General features: G+C 41.0%; 1 protein-coding gene across 1 annotated transcript in view; it reads right to left on the reverse strand.

The window, feature by feature from the left end:
* Window positions 1-14,075: 14,075 nt before the first annotated feature.
* The window catches only part of VAV3 (vav guanine nucleotide exchange factor 3), a 404,602-nt gene continuing 395,912 nt past the window's right edge, over window positions 14,076-22,765 (reverse strand). The window contains exons 26-27 of the mRNA XM_082613120.1: window positions 16,919-17,070; window positions 14,076-16,259 (exon numbers count right to left, since the gene is read on the reverse strand). Coding sequence (XP_082469246.1) covers window positions 16,218-16,259; window positions 16,919-17,070 — 194 coding nt within the window. The 3' untranslated portion in view covers window positions 14,076-16,217. The remainder of the gene's footprint in view (window positions 16,260-16,918; window positions 17,071-22,765) is intronic.

Consider the following 22,765-nt stretch of genomic DNA (forward strand, 5'->3'; position numbering starts at 1 on the left):
TAATATATTTTCTTTACTGCCTAGGCCATTCATTCAAGACCAAGTAGCACAGTAGTATTCCTATTAGGGACCACAAGTCCTAATGAAGGAAAATGATCACTAATTCTTTTTATTTCCATTGGTAAGCTTGAATTCAGTTTCAAAGGTTTGAAAGGTGTTTTATTATTATTTTTTAATAAATGTATGTATGTATGTATGTATTTATGGCTGTGTTGGGTCTTCGTTGCTGTGCATGGGCTTCTCATTGTGGTGGCTTCTCTTTTTGCAGAGCATGGGCTCTAGGTGCTCAGGCTCCAGTAGTTGTGGCTTGCAGGCTTCAGTAGTTGTGGCTTGCAGGCTTCAGTAGTTGTGACTTGCAGGCTTCAGTAGTGGTGGCTTGTGGGCTTCAGTAGTGGTGGCTCATGGGCTCTAGAGTGCAGGCTCAATAGTTGTGGTGCATGGGCTTAGTTGATCTGCAGCATGTGGGACCTTCCTGAACCAGGGTTCGAACCCATGTCCCCTTCATTGGCAGGTGGATTCTTAACCACTGTGCCACCAGGGAAGCCCTGAAGGTGTTTTTTGTTTGTTTGTTTGTTTGTTTTTGAAGTATAGTTGATTTACAATGTTGTGTTAATTTCTCCTCTACAGCAAAGTGACTCAGTTATATACATATATACATTCTTTTTAATATTCTTTTACTTTATGGTTTATCCCAGGATATTGAACATAGTTCCCTGTGCTATACAGTTGAAAAGTTTGTACATTTATATCCAGAAAAATGATAGAGATGGGAAATTATGATCAGGAAGATGTGTTCCCTCCTATGCGCACAACGTGTTTTACAATAAATGGATAGAGAGTTACATAAAGTTAAGGTCACTGGATGAGATGGACTTGGGATCAGCCAAACAGAATCAGAAAAGAGAGCCCTCTGAAACTGATGATCATAAAAATAATGGCTAGAATTCACTGTAACTCAAGCTACATCACAATTTGGAGAGTGCTTATAAATGAAATGAAGCTGAATCCTTTCATAACATCAGAAAACAGCTACTTTTTTTCCTCATGCTAGGTTCTTCCTTCTTTTTATTGGCATATAATTGCTTTACAATGTTGTGTTTCTGCTATACAATGAAGTGAATCAACTATAGGTATACTTATATCCCCTCCCTCTTGGACCTCCCTCCCTCCCCGTCCATCCCACCCATCTAGGTCATCACAGAGCACCAAGCTGAGTTCCCTGTGCTATATACCACAGGTTCCCACTAGCTATCTATTTTACACATGGTAGCATATTTATGTCAAATCTAATCTCTCAGTTCATCCCATCGCCCCCTTCCCACCCTGTGTCCACACATCCGTTCTTACATCTGTGTCTCTATTCCTGCCCTGCAAATAGGTTCATCTGTACCATTTTTCTAGGTTCCACATATATGTGTTAATATAAGATATTAGTTTTTCTTTTTCTGACTTACTTCACTCTGTATGACAGACTCTAGGTCCATCCACAACTCTACAAATGACCCAATTTCGTTCCTTTTTATGGCTGAGTAATATTCCATTGTATATATGTGCCACATCTTTATCCATTCGTCTGTTGATGGACATTTAGGTTGTTCCCATGTCCTGGCTATTGTAAATAGTGCTGCAGTGAACACTGGGTACATTTGTCTTTTTGAACTATGGTTTTCTCAGGGTACATGCCCAGTAGTGGGATTGCTGGGTCATATGGTAGTCCTATTTTTAGTTTTTTAAGGAACCTCCATACTGTTCTCCATAGTGGCTGTATCAATTTACATTCCCACCAACAGTGCAAGAGGGTTCCCTTTTCTCCACACCCTCTCTAGCATTTATTGTTTGTAGACTTTTGGATGATGGCCATGCTGACCGCTGTGTTGATGCCTCATTGTAGTTTTGATTTGTATTTCTCTAATAATTAGTGATGTTGAGCATCTTTTCATTTGCCTCTTGATCATCTGTATATCTTCTTTAGAGAAATGTCTATTTAGGTCTTCCACCCATTTTTTCATTGGGTTGTTTGTTTTTTTGATATTGAGCTTCATGAGCTGTTTGTATATTTTGGAGATTAATCCTTTGTTGGTTGCTTCATTTGCAAATATTTTCTCCCATTCTTATCTTATTCATGGTTTCCTTTGATGTGCAAAAGCTTTTAAGTTTAATTAGGTCCCATTTGTTTATTTTTGCTTTTATTTTCATTACTCTAGGAGGTGAATCCAAAAAGATATTGCTGAGATTTATGTCAGAGTATTCTGCCTATGTTTTCCTCTCAGAGCTTTATAGTGTCTGGCATTACATTTAGGTCACTGATCAATTTTGAGTTTATTTTTGTGTATGGTGTTAGAGAATGTTCTGATTTCATTCTTTTACATGTAACTGTCCAGTTTTCCCAGCACCACTTACTGAAGAGACTGTCTTTTCTCCACTGTATATTGTTGCCTCCTTTGTCTTAGATTAGGTGACCATAGGTTTGTGGGTTTGTCTCTGGGCTTTCTACCCTGTACCATTGATCTATATTTCTGTTTTTGTGCCAGTACCATACTGTCTTGATTACTGTAGATTTGTAATATAGTCTGAAGTCGGGGAGTCTGATTCCTCCAGCTCCATTTTTCTTTCTCAGGATTGCTTTGGCTATTCAGGGCCTTTTGTGTTCCCACACAAATTGTAATTTTTTTTGTCCTAATTCTGTGAAAAATGCCATTGGTAGTTTGATAGGGATTGAATTGAATCTGTAGATTGCCTTGGGTAGTATAGTCATTTTGACAGTATGGATTCTTCCAATCCAAGAACACAGTATATCTTTCCATTCATTTGTGTCATTTTCAATTTCTTTCATCAGCATCTTATGGTTTTTGGAGTACAGGTCTTTTGCCTCCTTAGGTAGGTTTATTCCTAGGTATTTTATTATTTTTGTTGCAATGGTAAACAGGAGTGTTTCCTTAATTTCTTTCTGACCTTTCGTTGTTAGTGTATAGGAATGCAACAGGTTTCTGTGTATTAATTTTGTATCCTGAAACTTTACTGAATTCATTGATGAGCTCTAGTAGTTTTCTGTTAGCATCTTTAGGATTTTCTATGTATAGTATCACATCATCTGCAAACAGTGACAGTTTTACTTCTTTTCTAATTTGGATTCCTTTTATTTCTTTTTCTTCTCTGATTGCCAGAACTATGTTGAATAAATTGGCTAAGGTATACATCTTTGTCTTGTTCCTGATGTTGGAGGAAATGCTTTTAGTTTTTCACCGTTGAGAATGATGTTGGTTGTGGGTTTTTCATTTATGACCTTTATTATGTCAAGGTAGGTTCCCTCTATGTCCACTTTCTGAAGAGTTTTTATCATAAATGGATGCTGAATTTTATCAAAAGCTTTTTCTGCATCTAGAAATGCAGAAATGATCAATGATCATCATTGAGATGATCATTTGTTTTTATTCTTCAATTTTTTAATGTGGTATATCATACTGATTTGTGGATATTGAAAAATCCTTGCATCCCTGGGATAAATCCCCCTTGATCACAGTGTATGATCCTTTTAATGTACTGTTGGATTTGGTTTGCTGGTAATGTGGAGGTTTTTAGAGGACATTTTGTTGGAGTCTTTAGGTCAAAGGTCAGATTGGAGTAGTTTCAAGAGAGACTAGAGGAAGAAGTAATGGTAGCTACTTTAGCTCTTTTGAGGAGTGTTGCTTTAGAGGAGGTTGTAAAATGGACAGTAGCTGGAGTGGGATATGGCATGTAAAGGAGCTTTTCCTTAATTTTTAAAAGAAATTTATATCCTGATGAAAAGGGTCTGTTAAAGAAATGAAGTTTGAATTTTCAGAATGGAGAGGGATAATCACTGGAGTGATGTCCTTGAGGACAGGAGAGGAATGGGATTCCATGTGTAAGTGAACTGGTGGGCTTTGGACAGGAACATGGACAGTTCATGTAACAACAAGAGGGAAGGATGTTGGTGCAGATGCGAATAGTTGAGCAGTTGTGGTAGGGAAAGTCTGTGGATGGGCTTCTGTGCCTTATCTCCAATTCTGGCATCTTCACCTCAACTGTAAACGCTGGAGTGCCCCAGCGCTCAGTCACTGACTTGCTTCTCCTACATTCATTTGCTAAGATGATCTCATTTAGTCCCATTACTTCAAATATGCATCTCATTTCCAAATGTTTTTATCCCTCCTCAACCTCTCAAACCACCGACTCATACCCAACTGTCTACCTAGTATATGTGCTTAGATGGCTAACAGGCATTCTAAGCTTAATGAATCTACACCTGAGCAGTTGACTTTCTCATCTCCCTTCCCAAATCAGCTGCTCACCCTTCACCATGCATGTGTAACACGATGCACATGCTTAAACATCATTTAAGCCAAAATGTTGACATCAGCCTTAATGATTCTGTTTTTCACATCATTCCACATTCACACTGTAAGCAAGGCCAGCAGTGACTTCAGTATATATCTGAGATGCCAGTACTTCTCACAATCCTATGATACCATCCTAGTATGAGCCACCATCATTTCTCACCTGGATTACACAATCATGATTTTATGGTCTCTGCTTCCACTCTTGTCTCCCTTTCATAAAACTTCCACCAATAAGCCAAAATGACTCTTCAAAAAGAAAATCGGATCATGCCACTTCCCTGCTCAAAACTCTCCAATGAGTTTTTCAAAATTAAATCTAAATTTCTTTCCATTTATCTGCAAGGCCCTCAGTGATCTGGTTCAAGATTAGGTTTCTAACTCATCATCTGCCCACCTTTCCCTTGTTCACTCTGCTCTAGAAGCACAGGTCCACCTGCTGTTACTTGGAAATACCAAACCAAACACACCCCACCCCAGGATTCTGCACTGGCTCTTCCCTCTGCCTGCAGTGCATTTTACCCTGGTATTTGCAGGGCTCCCTCCCTCACTTCTTCAGGTCTGTGTTCAGATATTCCCCAGAGAGGCCTTCCATGGCTACCATGTCTAAAGTAGCACTTTCCTCTATCTCCTTCCTCTGCTTTGATTTTCTTCATTGTATTTTTCACTTCCTAAAATTGTTGTGTGTATTTGTCTGTCTCCCTGTTCTTGCCAATAAAAAGTAGGCTCTACCAGAGCTGAGAGTTGTCTGTTTTGTCCACCACATATCTCCAACCCCATGCCCATAGGTCAGTACTCAATACATGCATTGAATGAATGGGAGCTGTTGAAAATTTTGAAAACAGAAATGAAGTGATATAATCAAAAGAATGTATGCCTGTTAGGGGTTCTTGCACTTGTCTAGGTGAGATGAGGTTGACTTGGAGTAAGGTAGAGGGAGTGGAGCTATTAAAAAGAGACTGAGTTCGGTCTTCTGCCTTTCAAAGTTGTACACCCCAATTTTGTTTGAGCCTTTCTCTGACCCATTTACAAATTTGATTCCCTGGCCAAATATCTATCGAATGTCTTGGCACAGAATAATAGAAAGCTAAATTGGAAGTAGGCACATAAATGATCAAATTTGATGCCTTCCTCCTACAGATGAGGAAACTGAGCCCCAGAGAGATTAGAGACTTCACTCAGAGTCTCTTGACTTGTTAGAGGAAAGAGCCAAGATTAAACCTGCTTTGCCTTATTCTCACTCCTGTGCTTTCACCTCCCCACTTGTTGTATTACAGAATTTTTTTTAAATTACATGTACTTGTAACATCTTAAGCACTTTGAAACTGCTAATTGTTTTAAAAATAACTTACTATGTGATTACAAGTTCAAGTTTGGCTTTTTGCACAATTTAAATTGTATTTTGGACTGTGCTCAGAAGTCCCAAGAGAGTATATCAGATTTTTGTTGGAATCTTTCTGTTCAATGGCTTCAGGCTAGTGGTGCAACAACCAAGGCATCATTCCAGGGTTGTTTATTCCCCCTTTCCTTTATGATCCTCCTGGATATCTACTCAGTGTCATCTTTGAGGCAGGATCTTAAAAAGTGGGATTATGTCCAATGTTTTAAGGAAAATGAAAAATAAATTGAGTAGTATCAGTAGACCAGACAGCCTGAATAAAGGTAAAGGTAATAAATTTTTTCACACTAATGTAGATCCATTTCATCACGTATCATTAATGTAAGTTTTCACCTTCAAAGCACCCAGGCAACAATACTGTCAACGTTAAGTGTAATAAATGCGGAGGGCATTTTCTCGCCTCTCTACAAAACCACAGCACACTTTTCCTTCCTCCTTCATATTATGCAGGTCTAATTTGCACAGGATTCAGGAGCATTTCACTAGTTCATTTAAATAGGTTGCTTGTTCCCAATGAGCTCATCACACAAGAGCACTTAAGAGCTTCCCTCTCCTTAGCGAGATGATGTGTGATCCTGACATATAGGGTGAGAAAAAAAGGGGTAATTCACTTGGGCCTGATGGCCTGAGAAGCTGAAAAATAAATGGGGAGAAGTAGTATTGTTTCTATTGGCAACTACTTAATATCTACTGAAGTTTGTCTTCGGTTTAGACCCCTTGAACCTGAGCAATACAGACCCTGGATATGTTTGAGAGGTGTGGCTTTGACTTCCCTTTGGCACATTTTATCTACCCATGCTGCACCCTCTTCCTACTAATCTCTGCTGAAGCTGTTTATTTTAATTAATTAATTAATTAATTACTGTGTCCGGACTTCATTGTGGCATGTGGGCTCTTTGTCGTGGTGCATGGGCTTCTCTCTAGTTGTGGCGCACGGGCTCTAGAACACGTGGGCTCTGTAGTTTGTGGCATGCAGGCTCAGTTTTGGCGCGTGGGCTTAGTTGCCCTGCAGCATGTGAGACCCTGGTCCCCTGACCAGGGATCAAACCCGCGTCCCCTGTATTGGAAGGTGGATTCTTCACCACTGGACCACCAGGGAAGTCCCTGAAGCTGTTTATTTTCTAGGAAGCTGTGATATTTTGAGAATATGAGGAAGAGAGCTGTTATGGGTTGAATTGTCTCCTCCCAGAATTCGTATGTTGAAGTTCTAACTCCCCAGTACCTCAATGTGACCTTATTTGACCTTATTTGGAAATAGAGTCCTTGCAGATGTAATTAAGTCGAGGTCATACTGAAGAAGGGTCGGACCCTAACCCAGTATGACTGCTATCTTTACAAAACGGGGAAATTTGGACATACACAGGGAGAGTAGCATGTGAAGATTAGTGTTGCAAACCAAGGAAATACCAGAAACTCGGAGAGAGCCCTGGAACAGATCCTTCTCTAGTGCCTTCTGAGGGAGCATGGCTCTGATCACACCTTGATCTTGGACTTCTGCCTCTAGAACTATAAGCCAGTAAGTTCTTGTGTAATCCACAGGGTATGTGGTATTGATACATTGTTACAGCAGCCCTGGTAAACTAATATGGGAGCTGCTAATGGAGGAGTGGCAGAGTGTTAATTTCACAGGTTTAGCTCTATGTCAGGCCAAACCATCCCCTGTAGCTTCTTCTTTTTTTTTTTTTTTTTGCCGTATGCTGGCCTCTCACTGTTGTGGCCTCTCCAGTTGCGGAGCACAGGCTCTGGACGCGCAGGCCCCCTGGTCATGGCTCATGGGCCCAGCCGCTCCGCGGCATGTGGGATCTTCCCAGACCAGGGCACGAACCCGTGGCCCCTGCATCGGCAGGCAGACTCTCAACCATTGCGCCACCAGGGAAGCCCCCCTGTAGCTTCTGAAGTGTACATGGGATCATGTCACTACCTAGCTCCAATGGCTCTCACCTCCCTCACTACCAGGCCTACAAGACCTGCCCAATCTGCCCCAAGAAGCTCTCTGACGTAACCGCCTGTTACTCTCTTCTTTTTTTTTTTTTTTTTTTTTTTTTTGCGGTATGTGGGCCTCTCACTGTTGTGGCCTCTCCCGTTGCGGAGCACAGGCTCCGGACGCGCAGGCTCAGCAGCCATGGCTCACGGGCCCAGCCGCTCCGCGGCATGTGGGATCTTCCCAGACCGGGCCATGAACCCATGTCCCCTGCGTCGGCAGGTGGACTCTCAACCACTGCGCCACCAGGGAAGCCCTTTTACTCTCTTCTTGCTCACTCTCTCCAACCCCACTGCCCCCTACGGTTCTATACAAACTCTAAGCACTCAGGTATTTACATAGTTTTCCTCTCACTTAAATTTGGTTTTTGTTCAAAATTAATTTCCTTGACCACCCTATGAAAAATAACACTCTTATTTTGCTTTTTCCCCCTTCAATATCACCTTTCAGTACCTAACTTGATGTATCTCTTTATTACTTGTCACCATCTGCATGCGTGGAAGCTCCCCAAGTGTAGGAATTGTCAGGTTTGTTGTTGGGTCCTCCAAGCCTTTGAATGGTAGAGTACATCAAAGGATCTCAATGTATCTTTCTTGAATGAATGAATGAATGATTTGCCAGATATTTGGCTTTTGTAATTTTAAAATTTCAACAGCTATCTTCCAAGGCATGCCTGGCTGCTGCTTCTTTCACTTTTCTGTTACTGTGAGATTGATTCCACTTCCTATGTGTCTGAAAATTCTCCTTTCTCATTCTCTCCCAACACTTTGAGCCTCAGGAAGGGCATTTTCTAAATGAGAAAAGACAGAAAATTAGCTCCTCTGAGAAGTCATTCTTCTCTTATTCTTTCCTGTATCCTCTGCAAAGCCTTGCACACAGTAAATATTGCTTTAAGGAATCAACAGGAAGTTGTTTTTTTTTAAACAAAGAACCAAATTTTAATCAACTAAATTTCTCCAGAGTAACCCACGCTTTCCAGGTGAACCTCATACTTGGCTTAAATGATCTTTCAATTTACCCATCCGTGGCAGCAGCTGTTGCCATGGCTCACAGTCATCCCTTGGTCTTGGTATTCACGCCTTGGGTAATCCCCTCCCCTTGAGTGTAAGCTCGTTTAGTAGCTCACTTCTAAGGAATAGAATAGAGCAGAGTGATGGGCTGTCACTTCTGAGGTTAAGTTATAAAGAGGCTAGCTTTCACCTTGAGTGCTCTTGCTCTCTCCCTCTTGGATGGTGCGGTTTGGGGAGAGGCCAGCTGCCATGTTGTGAGGCAGCCACGCAGGGAGGCCCACATGACCTAGCTTGAAAGCTGATTATTCCCCACTTGAGCCATGAGATGACTGCAGCACTGACTGACTTGATTGAGGGCTCATGGGAGACCCTGAACCAGAAACCCCCACTAATCTATTCCCCGATTCCTGACCTACAGAAACTGGGGGATAATAGACGTTTGTTGTCCTCAGCTTAAAGGGCTGGACTCATTTGTTATATGAGAGTAGATAACTAATAAATCATGTTTAAATTGTGCTCATCACTTCTAAAGCACTACTGATGTGAAAAGTTATCTTAAGATGTTTCTTCCAAAGGCTAATATACATACAAGAGGGTTTTTTTTTCCATGTCTGAGTTTAGTTTGTAACACTTATTTTTGTAAAATGGCCAAAATGCAAATATAAAAGCTCTGTTTATACATGTTATCCCACTTAATCCTTATGAAAACCGTCTGAAATAAGGTGCTATCATCACCCCATCTTAACTATAGAGAAACTGAGGAACAAGCAGTGTAAGCAGCTTGCCCAAGGCCATCCAGCTAGTAAGTGGTGGAGCCTAACAGTCCAGTTCTAAGGCTGACGACTTGACCACTAATCTTTGCTGCTGCTTAGACGAAAAATTCGATTGTGATATTAAAACAAGCCGAACTGCCTTAAAAACTAGCTCTGGCTCTAGTGTAGAAGAGTTACTCTCCAGGACTAGAGTTTTCATGATTCAAAGATGGGATGTTACCAACCTTTGAATTCTTAGAAAAATTAAATGAGGTGAGATTTAAAAAAATATCCAAATGGGAAGAGACAAAAGCTAAATTATCATTGGAAAAAAAAAAACATTTCCCTCTCTGAGGCAAGGTCATTCAAATCACTAGAAAATCCAAAAGCATTCACTGATCAGACTTTGAGTCATTATTAGATTTACTGACACACTTCAAACTCCTCAGTATGTGCTGACAGCAAGAGGCACGAAGATTTTTGACCCAGATGCACTGCCACCTGACCTAGGACCTCAGCAAATGCACACAGTGTAGACAGCAGCTCCCCAGAATGACTCTCTGAAGAAAGGCCTTAGGAATTCTGAAATGTTGGAAGCTCCTGTGCATTGTCGTATCACAGATGAGGGTTGCCCTACCTGCCTTTCAGGGTTGTGCTGCTCTAAATTCAACAAGATGAAGTATGTTAAAAGGCTCCATGAGCTGTAGGTCTCAGATGAAGGGAGACTTTTTTATTTTTTATCATTGGCAGAAGGAAAAGGTGACTAAATGAGATCATTTGTATTGTGCCTTCTGTGGGCAGAGAGCAGTACAAATGAAATGTACTGTTGTGGTGGCAGGGCTGGTGTGCTGTCCAGAGCACATGTGCCCAAGCAGTTAATTCAGAAAGAGAGAGAGGTGGCTGGTGTCATGACACCGGCCAAGAACTGGCCAGTCTCCAGTGCGACCACGAGTAGCTGGGTTTCAGGGGTTTGATTGTAACCATCCACACAGAACTCAACTGCTAGAGTCAAAGCCAAAGAACATTTAGCTGTACAGCCATAGAATCTAGAGCTAGTGCCCACAGGTCCCCACATAGGAGTGATGGGGACTCGTTCACTGTACAAACATCCCTTGACTTCTGGCGTGTGCTAAGGGTACCAGTGTGAGTACAACAGACCCTCGGAGCTGCCTCTGTGCCACTAACAGCCATGAAATGACTGTGCAAAGAATTGTGAGTACAACTGGACAGATATTTGACTTTCAGTTAAGTGCTGGCATATCTTAAAACCTCTACATTTCATTGAAGTCTTTGAATTTCTTTGTGTTTCCTCCATGGTTCAAATAATTTCACAAAACCACTGGAGTTAGGATGGAATAACAGTTTTCAGCCAGTTAACCCCTTCATTCTCCAAAGACACAGGGGCTCTGTGTGCTTTGCCCAGGGTCACTCGGCTGGTGAGGGGTGATGGCTGTGCCTGCAGAGGGCAGGTCGGCCATTCTGGAGTTCACTTTCTCCCTCAGGACTCAACACGGATGCCAGTGTCCATTAGCGGACAGAGCATGGAGTGACTTTTGTGTTCATTCTGTTTCTGCTCTGAGGTCTCCCGATATCTGGGTCACTGTGACTGTACTGTGCCTAGAAATTTTGGAACCTTCTAACAGGGCTAGTCTAGAGTGATTCAGGAGGAGTTGTTTGCTCTTCTGTCACTATGTCCCCGAATCCTAATTGATGGCACCTAACTAGAGAAAGGATTTCTTTTTGGCCTATTTTTCAGGACTTGTTCATTACTTACAATAAGGTACCTTCCAAAGTCTGCCAGATGCGAGTGCATAACATTTCTAATCAGAGTCCAACCAATCCCAGAAAACTAGTTTCAGTGAAAAATGAAGTGACTAATGGACTAAGTTTAAATGATTATGAGCTGGGTGAAAATCCCATTTTTCTGGTCAAAATAGAGTGGAGCTGTTAAATTCAACTTCTGAGATTGTTTGTGGGTTTGAATATTAATCTTCCTGAACACACACCTTTTTATTCCATCTGTAATTTGAATGCTTAAAATGTAATCATGTGCAAGAAACAAAGCATGAGCTCTAGTATGCAAAATAAAAACTGCCAGTCCATAATTTGGTTCTGAAGTATTTTACAGTTCTTCAGGGGAAGGGGACCAACATTTCTTGAGTACCTACCATGTGCCAGGCTCTTTACTGGCATCTTTTTTCATATGTTATGGTTTATTCTTCATAACAGCTCTCTCAGACACTTATGATTATCCCTTTATTACAGAAGATGAAATTGGTGCTCAGAAAGTCCCTGACAGGGCTGGGATTTGAACCCAGGTGTGACTGCTAAAACTTCCACTTTCTATAATACCAAACGATTTAACTTCCTTCCTGGAGATACTGTCTAATTGAGATCTATAGTTTTGCCCCTTAATCCAGTAAGTGAGCCTGAATTATACTGAAGGAATTCAGAGATTAATATAGCAACTACCCAAATTTTGCCAGCAAATCCATCTGACAATGGTAGCCATGATGATGATGATAAAAATGGCTCAATGTAAGCAAGGCACCATTCCACTTTATATCGTATGTATGGTCTCAGTTGAGTCTCACAACCATCCTGTGAAGTACCTGCTGTTTTTATACTGATTGGCTGAGGCCCTGTGTGGCAAGGATGGGATGTGAACCCAGATACGCAGTCTGAGGTCTGGGGATATGCTTTCATCACTCTTCTATACAGCTGTCAAATTAAATAGAACAGCTTACCCTTCCCCCTCCCCATATCCTCAAGTCCATTCTCTAGTAGGTCTGTGTCTTTATTCCTGTCTTACCCCTAGGTTCTTCATGACATTTTTTTTTCTTAAATTCCATATATATGTGTTAGCATACAGTATTTGTCTTTCTCTTTCTGACTTACTTCACTCTGTATGACAGACTCTAGGTCTATCCACCTCATTACAAATAGCTGTGACAAAGTGAAAGAGCGGCATGGACATATATACACTACCAAACGTAAGGTAGATAGCTAGTGGGAAGCAGCCGCATAGCACAGGGAGATCAGCTCGGTGCCTTGTGACCACCTGGAGGGGTGGGATAGGGAGGGTGGGAGGGAGATGCAAAAGGGAGGGGATATGGAAACATATGTATATGTATAACTGATTAAATTTGTTATAAGGCAAAAAATTAAAAAAAAAAATTTAAATAGAACAAAGCAAGGCACCTAAAGACTAATTATCAACATATTTTACTTCAATTACTTGATGGAAGACAAAATATTTGAATGTTTTATAAAGGATATTCCCATGTTAACTGATAAATCGAGGGAGTTCTTATCATGATTGGCAGTGGTGGTGAGAGTGGTGATACTAAGATACAAGGTCTACAGTCACATAAATTTTAACATGTCGAAGAGAATTCCAAAGGAATCAGCCCTTCAAGTAAAGGGAGTAAGGGTTGGGATAACCCACTGTACTATAATGAAATAGGGGAGATTTTATATTTCTGAGCATAGTGATTCTGGTGACATCAACCAGAAGCTACTACCGTGGAAGTGACTTTTCCCACTCCTTAGAAGGAACGGGCTTCCACCGTCTCCTGAGCTAGCCGGTCTCCACCACTGTGGACAACCCGCAGGCCTGCTCTGCCAAGGGAGACTTGCCTCTGTGTCTCTCTGGCTTAGCAGTTCATCATTTTCTGTGGAAAAGTTGAATCAAAGTAGAAAAAAAGCTCAATCTCCTCTGACACCTCTCTCTCTAGGCAATATCTGTTTGAGGCTTTCTTTTAAGAGGCAGGAATAGGAGAACATTTCTGAATTCTGTGTTCATCTTCAATCGTTATGATATCTTGTATCATAGCTTCTCAGCTGTGCAATCTTAGAAACATCCCTAAGCTCCCTCTTGACCCTAATCTAAGTGTCATGGTACAGGCTCTGGAGCCAGACTGTCCAACTTGGAACTCCATCTCTGACACTTGTCAGCTCTGAGAGCTGAGTCAAGCTACAGCCTTTTTTTTTTTTTTTTTTTTTTTTTTTAGTTTCTGCTTTATAACAAAGTGAATCAGTCATACATATACATCTGTTCCCACATCCCTTCCCTCATGCATCTCCCTCCCTCCCACCCTCCCCATCCCACCCCTCCAGGCGGTCACAAAGCACCGAGCTGATCTCCCTGTGCTCTGCGGCTGCTTCCCACTATCTATCTACCTTACGTTTGGTAGTGTATATATGTCCATGCCTCTCTTTCGCTTTGTCACAGCCTTTTGAAATGCCTGTTTCTTCATCTGAAAAGTGGAGATAATATGGGATTATACCTCCTGGGGTTACTGCAAGTTAGAGCACATAAAGCATTTAGAACAGTGCGTGGCACATGGGAAGCATGTCAACAATATATTATTTGCAACTACTGAGTAAGTCTTACAGGCCACTGTTCATAACTGTTCAGGCAGCAATCCTGAGCTAAACCAGATCAAAGTTAGGGCTTCTAGTCCCGTGTTTCCGATGAGGTTGGCACATGTTGAATTATGTATGGAATTGTTCTATGGAAAGACTTCAACTCTCAATTGATATAATGCAAGTAGTAACTATTTATTATATTGACATATTTACAAAATATTACAAAGTGAAATACCACTCTAATTCACCATATTACACAGGGCTGAATACAGGCAAGACAAAGTATGGAAAAACATTTACTTCTGTCTTTGGTATTAGAAATCTACACAAATTCGCAGCATTTAAAGTTTCCAACATGAAGTATTAAACATAGACAAAGATGTAATTGGCAACATCATGAAAAGAGACTCTAATATCCTCTGTTGGGAAACGCCCAGGTCCATGAAATGCAACAAGAAAGAGAGGGAGTCTATCGGCTAAAACAACAATAAAAGAAACAGCACAAGCTACAATACTGTACACAGGAGTGTTTATGAAGCTGCCCTCTCCATAACATTTGGCAGACAGTAACAGACAGAACATTCCCCAGACAGTGTTGCAGATAAGACTTTATGGGAAAGAATCCACTCCAAGATACACCTTGAGGGTATAACTTTACTGTACAGAACATCTTATAAAACTCAATTTCATGATCATTTACACATATACAAAAACTTAACTGGTTTTTGCAAATAATAACTTTTCTAAAACACAATCACAGTTTACATAATTCTGAGGTAAAGGTCCTGAATCTATTCTATTTAAGAAGTCCTAGCCCATGAGGGTCTCTAAAGGGAGACGTGTCCAATGAACATCAAGTTCTGGCCCTCAAGTGGGTTGGGGAGAAGGCCAGCCACGCCCACCTCATTTTAGAGATGGTCCAAAATTTCAGAACTAAATGTTCCTACTTTGGCTCTATTAAGTTAATGCTTTTAATGTTTTCTGCAAACACTCTCCGAGTCTTGTCAGAACATGACTTCTGCTATGGAGAAAATAATTCATCAGGAAAGGGCCAAGTTAGTGTCTTAACTTGACTGTCTTGACTGGGCACTCTGTACATCCCAGGAAAAATGTACTTAGACTCCTCACATAAAGGGTGAAGACTTGGTCAAATAAGTGCACTGCAGACTGATCTGCCCACCGGTTAATACACACCCAGAAATGGCCTCAGATGGGAAGAGCCTCAGTGAGAGCTGGGATCCCACAGTGAATAAGACCAGAAAAATCTAGTGACCCTCCTTCTGTCCCTGAAATGCATAAAGGACCTTGCTGTGCTTTCCTTCAAAAATCCTCGACAAGGTTGTTTGTGCTACTGTAAATCCTCCAGGAAAATGTGGGAATCAGCAATATATTGCAGGTCTTTTTTCTGAGCGGGGCTGGGGGGGAGGTGTCGGGAGAAAAAGGCATATGTTAATAGATGTTGCTTCTCTAAAATGACTTACTATAAATCATAGCCCTTGGTCTGTTTCTGTAAACAATGCCACCTTAATTCAGGTTATTTGTAACTACCTAAAACATACCCAACCAAGATTATCTCATAAGTGAAGTACTACATTTCCAAAATAACCCTATGAAATCATGAAGGTTGTGAAGATTTAATATGAAGATACTCTTCTGTATGTCTTCTTTTTATGAAAAAGTTTGCAAATCTCATCAGGACACCAAATGAATAATGGACCCCCCTCCCATATAATATCACTTATGAAGCAAACCTGAGCATTTGTCTCTTATATTTTAACATGAGTAACATCAGGGGGTAAAAGTGTTTGCCAGGCAATGAGTCACCTTGTGAAGCAGTTTAAGACAAGTAATGCTGGATCTTTCCAATAAGCTGCCCCAGTGGCAGAACTCCCATTTTTCTTCATGCTGGGAAAGGCAAAATTAAACTTCTTCTCTGTACCATCAAAAACTCTGGTGAATGGCACGTGAGAAGAAAGTAAGTATGTGTTAAGCATTTACTAATGGCTGTCTGGCATTCATGGCGTCTGACTGGACGAAGGAAAAAGAAACATGAACCAATGTGTTTGCAGGACTCTTTGGGGGAAGAAAAGCTTTTGGCTTTGCCCTGGTCCCTGACGATGACAGGCGGGCAGGCTGTTTCTTGCACAGCTCTAGGCAAGACATTAATCTGTCAGTACCAGCATCTTTAGAAACCCCAGCATTAAGACTTAGGAGGGGAAAAAGAGGGAGGATGTTGAATAGCCAGAAAGGCAGCTTTTTAAACACTTCAGTGAATTCATAATGCTGTGCAGGCTTCTATTTATCCCTTCTCTGAAATTCCTGGTGCGGGGTGCAACGCTGGATTGGAATTTATTCATCTTCTTCCACATACGTGGATGGAAACCAGCCCACCTAAAAAGGAAAAGCAACCAACACAGCAACGTGACTCTGCATCTGGCACCACAAGGGACTCTACAGAGCATTTCATTTTCATAACACCCCGAATTAATCTGGCGTTTTATGCCTACTGCAGGTGAAGAGGATCGGTTTCAACTGCTCCTAAAAGCCCAATAGAGTGAGTGACAGAAAGGGTGGACTACAATACGCTTAAACAGTGTTCTAATCTGCTAGCACACAAATATGTAAATTAAAGGGCTCTACTAGTTAATGCTTCCTATTTCTGCTGTAGAACAAGATATAAAGACAGAGGTCCTAGCCCCACTCTTTCCAATTTAGATCATCAGCTCTTATAGATATTTTGTACTCCACATAAAGTTTACGCTCTAGACTTAAAAAGAGGCTTAGAGACTCAAAAGAACTGATATGCTCAACCCTTTTCCCAACAGGAAGCGTCAAACTTGCCCAAGTAAACTTTATTGATGCCGCTATCATATTCACTCAACACGTTTTTCTTGAGTGCCTATTTTCAGGAAGGACCACCATCGTGTGGAGCCCGAGCTCTGGGGGGTGAAGCCTGCCACACAGTGTAGGGTTCCCCCCACCACAATGGGGGCCAGCGGTGCCCAGCCCCCTTCATTCATGTGATGAGCACACTGAGAGGGACAGCTCACCCTGCCATTTACTTCTCCTCTCCACCAGCCATTCGCACTCATCTTCGTGTAAATCTTCACCACATCTCCTTTCAGCAAGGACAATTCTCGCATATCTCTTGCACAGAAGTCATATCGAGCAATGGCGATGCCCAGCACCTTTGGACTTAACACTGTAAAGAAATGATGGGGCGTCAGAATTGAGGTGCAGTTTACCAACCATAAGCACCTAATCAGATGGATGTTATAGATGCTGTCAAAATGCGCGGCCGTGATTTTGTTACAGACTAGTGATGATGGCAGAGGGGCTTGAAAGCAGCAGAACTGCTGTTTCAATTCAAGCAGGTGTAGTCAAGTTCATTTCACAAAGTTTAAAAAACTTGTTCTGTTTTCACATTCTTCATAGGAACTTCAAAACAGGGACTAGTTTTTGTAGTTTAAAAAAAAAGGCTAATATCTAAGTTACTACCTAAGGAGATAGAATCTCAAATAACTAGCATAAATTTCCTACTGATGGCGTAGTAATCCATTTTTAACTCGAACCTCTATGTTAAAAGCTTCACATTTTTATCTTGTAAACTTTTCAACTTAAGACTCAAAGCAACCAACTTTTGTGCTCTGAAAGTCTCTTGTTGAATCCATGTCATCACTTCTATCCTCCCCCCTCCCCCAAACAGCCTTTGTTTTCAGTTAAAACTATTTAGGGACAGTTACTCTTTTATATATAATTGCACTCGTGAAGAAGCTTAAATCATGTTTCACAGAAAAAACAGATAAACACCATCCATTTATCTTGTTTCAAACAAATACTGCCTTATAGAAAACCTTTACTGAAATACTTAATCAAAAGAAGATTCAGGGCATCTGCCTCCTATATTCAGTTTTTTTTTTTTTTTTTTTCTTAAATGGTAGGAGAGGAGCTAACTTCCTCCCTGCCCTCACCTGCCTGTCCTGAAAGGAAAATTCTGTTCAGGCTGTACATTTGTTTGCCTCTAGTGTTTCATGACACATTTTATATTAACATCTCTACCTGTTGCTCCTTGGGGTTATACAGTGTTTTCAATTATATGTTCAGTGATTCTGAGAATCACTCACCTGAGATTGGTGGGACTTTATAAACCTTAAACGGTAGAGAAACTGAAGTATAAGAAAAAAAACATGGGAAATGCCACACATCCATATTTTTAACAGTTCCCAGTGCCTAGGCAGCTGCAGTTATGACCTGTTACCCTGGAAGAGCCTGCCCACTTGGAGACCGGGATCTCTGGCCTATTTTTCAGGGCTCTGCAATGACAGAAATTTTTTTTAGTCTCCAGGTGTCCATCATAAGATAAATGAATAGCAATGCTGTAGATTTCAGAACTGTAAAGGGAGCAAAAATAGGTCATTTTATTTTACTGTTCAGACACAAACCACTTTAATAGTTTTCTTACTGAAAACCATCCCGTTACTGGGGCACTACTCTTAGAGTTGTGCACATAAAAACACCCCAGTGATGGAAAAACCCATCCTCAACTTAACTGTGTGACCTTGTACAGGTCTCTTAACCCTTCTGGGCCACATTCTCCTCACCTATAAAATGAAAGGTCTATACTAGATGACTTGTAAGGGCCTTCTGGTACTAAATTTTATTATTCCATTGGGACTTACAGGTTAATTTTTAAAAATCTGTAAGAAAACATACTTTATCCAGCCATCATGTACTCCCCTATGTGTCACATAAACAGGCCTTACATTCTCTGGCTAATGACAGAAATCGAGACCAGAATGCCCCGCGCAAACCGATGGGCACAGTCATCCTTTAAAGCAATTTGGACCAAATTGTACTCTTATATTTGGAGATAAAGTTGGGATTTTGGTCCTATTTATTTTCTTAATGGAAACACTGGCTCTTCTCAACTAAAATTTCTGATCCTCAGGAAAACTAGTTTTATGGAGTGTTTCATTCCCCCTTTATACTTTCAGCTCTCAACTCTTTCCAGCTGATGAAAGAGAAAATGTCTTGCTGAAATACATAACATGAGCACACACACAAAACCAGAGGAGTGGTATGTCAAGACAAACGATGACTTGATGACAGAGAAAAGGAAAGTGCATGGTGGGAATGTGACTCGAGGGGCTGTTTGTGAGGAAATGTATCTACATGAGAAGCCATACACAGAAGTCAAAATATTTTATTTGCAAACAAAAGCAAGTTGAAAAGACATATAAAAGCAGTAAAGCAGTACCTGACCAGAAAGGAGTGGAAGAAGGGGGAACAAAGCTGTAGTCTGGAGGAGTTACAAAAGAAAACCCACAGAACAAAGAAGGGGCTTAGAGAGGGAAAGAAAAAGAGAGAAGCAAAGACCATTTAGGTGTTGGCAAAACATATTTCGACACAGCTATTTCGTTGTCTATAACCTTAAGAAAACTGTCATATCAAAGTTGAAATATCAAGCTTTGCTTTCACCCACTTGTCTCCTATCACCATTTCTAAATGAAGAACAAGCCAGATTATTACATTTTGATTGACATTAGTTCTGCAATTCAGAGCGATCTATCCCTTTATAGGTGAACACAGCGTACCCACTCTATCCAAGGACGGCCTTCTCCTCTTGATGTGGTGCACAATTCCCACTTTGTCACATCAGTGGAGAGGGGGATCCTGTAAATTCTTAACGTAAAATATGCTTCACATCAAAACTGATACAAGAAGTAAGAGCCTATAGGTGGTGTCAATGAAACATGCACAGCCCATTGAAAATTCAAGAAAATCACTCAGACGATTTGTCAGGAACCACATTCACCCTCCAAACAAGCATGAACATGCTAGGTTACTTCCAAAAACAAAATGTAAACCACTTTGAATTATATCTGGAAAAGAGAGTAAATCTATCCCCAACTTGTAGTAATGTACAGAAAATTTCTATGCATTTGGATGCTCAAAAACTTCTCACTTTTTAATAATCAGAGCTAAAATTATCAAATGGTTTGGAAGTGTTAGATGCCATGCTCGGTGTTTTATATTCATTTAATTATCACAACAAGTCAAAGAGGAAGGAACCCATGCTATTTCTTCTTCAGATTTGAGAACAACCTAGATTCAAACCTAGGAAGTGTTACTCCAGAGCCGAGGCTCTTCACTGCTACCCTGCTCTGCATCGACCCCTCTGCTTCAGGTACCACCTTAGGCAGTTTTAAAACTCTCCCTGCTGATACCATGGTGCCATTGCAATGGAAAAGGAAGGTGTGGTTGTAAACTTTCTCCCAATATTTATTCTTCCCTTAATCCATGTAATAGGTTATTTCGTTGGGCTATATTAGCCCAGAAGGGATACTAAGTCCTTGCTACTGGGATATATACAGAAGTATCATAAGGCAACTTCTGGTACCTTTCCTGGGAAGGCAGCTGGCACACACCTTCACCCTTCTCTTTGATTCTTTGTTCTATGCTGCTGTCTGGAATGTGAAAGCTACCATTCTGATTCTTGAGAAGGCAGACCTCACCTTAAGGATGAGCTTCAAGGAACCTGGGTTACTGAAAACTTTATGGCAGAGATACTCCTGTCAAGAAGGGGCCCTAGAGATACTAAGAACATCAGTAGCTCATTAACGGGATACTTAGATTCCAACCAAATAAACTGGGGAAAGGAATTGGAAGGAAGTGTTCAGATGTTCTTTGGTTCATATATACACTGGTGCACTCAATGACACTTTTCTCATAAATGGCTTCGCTTACTTACTTTTAACCTGCCCTGAAGTATATCCTTGTTAATAATCAAGGTTCTTTTCTAATCCATTGCATGTTCCAAGTTACACTTTTTTATTTTAAAAGGCAGCAGTACATGCTATTACAGCTAATTTTACAATCTGCGCAATTCACTTATTGCCATGCAGTGTAACTGGTTTGTTTTGTTTTCCTCGAGATCATATTATACCCACTGTTAGAGGAGAGGATGTCATCTTTAATTTAAGGAGGAAAATGGCACCCTAACGCTACTTTTGGCAGAAAATCTAGTGCCAAGATTCCTACCCCACGTTTGTCAGAACTTAAATGAGAACTCCTCATTCTCTCCATTACTTCTTTGTAATGAGGGGCATTTTCTCCCCAAACTACTTTCTAAGTGTCCATCCCCGGTTCTCTCTCTGGGACTATTTATCCATGGAGTAATAAGAGCAGACAGTATTTCCCCAAAATTTCTAATGAAGGTAATTCAAGAGTCTGAAATATAACAAGATAAGTTCACTCTAGAAGGAAGAAATAAGAAATCAATGAAAACACAATTAAATGCTATTTAAACCTCAAAAATAGGTTATCTAATCTATCTACCTTTCTCTCATCTTAAAATATCTAACATTCCTGAATATGGATAATGCCTAACCAGAGGACTTGAATCTGTTTCAAATATATAACATCGCTGTGCTACCCCTACCCCTCTCTTCTAACCCTAAAAGCCCTGCAAACATTTGCATTCATGTCAAGTACCTATAATTTGAACCATCTTAAATCTTATCTAAACATTATCATCTGTACTAAATGGTAGCTCTTCCCACCGTGGTCAGGGCTTCGCTCCTCTGCTGGCTTCACTCTAATTTTTCCTCAGTGAATGGAACAGATTCTTGGATATGGCTTGGGGCTCCTCCCCTGAATTCCAGTCTGTGATTTCACACATTTTCATCACCCTGCCATGAGGTACAGTCATGATCTCTGATTTAACTTGTCTGAAACCAAACTCATCATCTTCCTCCCTGTAACCTAGCTCAACCTCCCACAATTGTGTTATTTTTCCAACTACTCCCATGTTCTCTTTGCCAACCATCTTTGCAAGGTCAGTATACCTCTTTAGCTCTTTCTGTTCACTCTCCTCTTCCTCTGAGATATAAAGTTGTTCCTTCACTAAATTCTCAGCTCTACCATCCCAACTCAGGGACTTAGGCCATTTCTAAACTAAGACAACTGCCTCCTAATTGGTCTTCTTACTTTCAGCTTTCTTTCCATTCTATTCTAAATACCCCCTCTCAGCTACTCACCATAAACAGACTCATCATTCCTTTTCCTAAATTATAAAATCCTAACTCTTGACTTCAATTCCATAGCAATTCGCAGTCTGGCTATATCCTGCCTTTCTCACCAAATCTTCCATCATTTACCCACACAAATTCTTTTCATCCCAGCTTCCTAACTGCCCCCCACCCCCCAAACACCATTCCCACCCTCATCCTGGGATGCTGCTCCTTCGCCTTGCTTCTGTGAACTTTAACCTCCTTGTCTCTGAAGCTCAGCTCAGGCCCTTCCCTGACCAATCCAGATAACACTCGTCCCCTTTTCTGTCCTCTGTAGCTGTCTGTTAGGCACTTACATCATGGCGCTCCCCTGCCCTGCTGTTTAATTACTGCATGTGCTCCTGTGTTGTATCTCAATGAATCGTTGATTCTGGAGAGTAGGGACTGGCTCTTATGTTGCTTCTGCATCCCCACAGAATCAGGCCCAAGGCTAAGCAACTGAAGCTGCTAAATGGATGAGTTATCTCGGCAGGGTATTTAATTCTGCAAGCTCCTTATTTCTCCTCCTCCTGTTTGTTGAGCTCATCTTTTGCTCACTTAACTGCTCAAAGACTTCCAACAAAAGCCAGCACAACATAAAGGGAAGAACGTGAAATATGTTCAGGTTTTATTCCCCAGGATCCCTGAGAGCCATAATCTATCAATGATATTCCTACAATAACTATAATTTTTCTGAATGTCTCATGGCATTAACCATACTGTACACCTGAGGAACCTTCTCAGGAGAAATTGATTAACCTTTTGCTCCTGTCACCCAGTATGTAGCTCTCAGCCAAACACTTTAAGGCTTGGTAAGATGCTTTCTACTTTTCTACACATTGTAGC

This window comes from Mesoplodon mirus (assembly GCF_964341445.2).
Source record: "Mesoplodon mirus genome assembly, chromosome: 3".
NCBI classification, from domain to species: Eukaryota; Metazoa; Chordata; class Mammalia; order Artiodactyla; family Ziphiidae; genus Mesoplodon; species Mesoplodon mirus.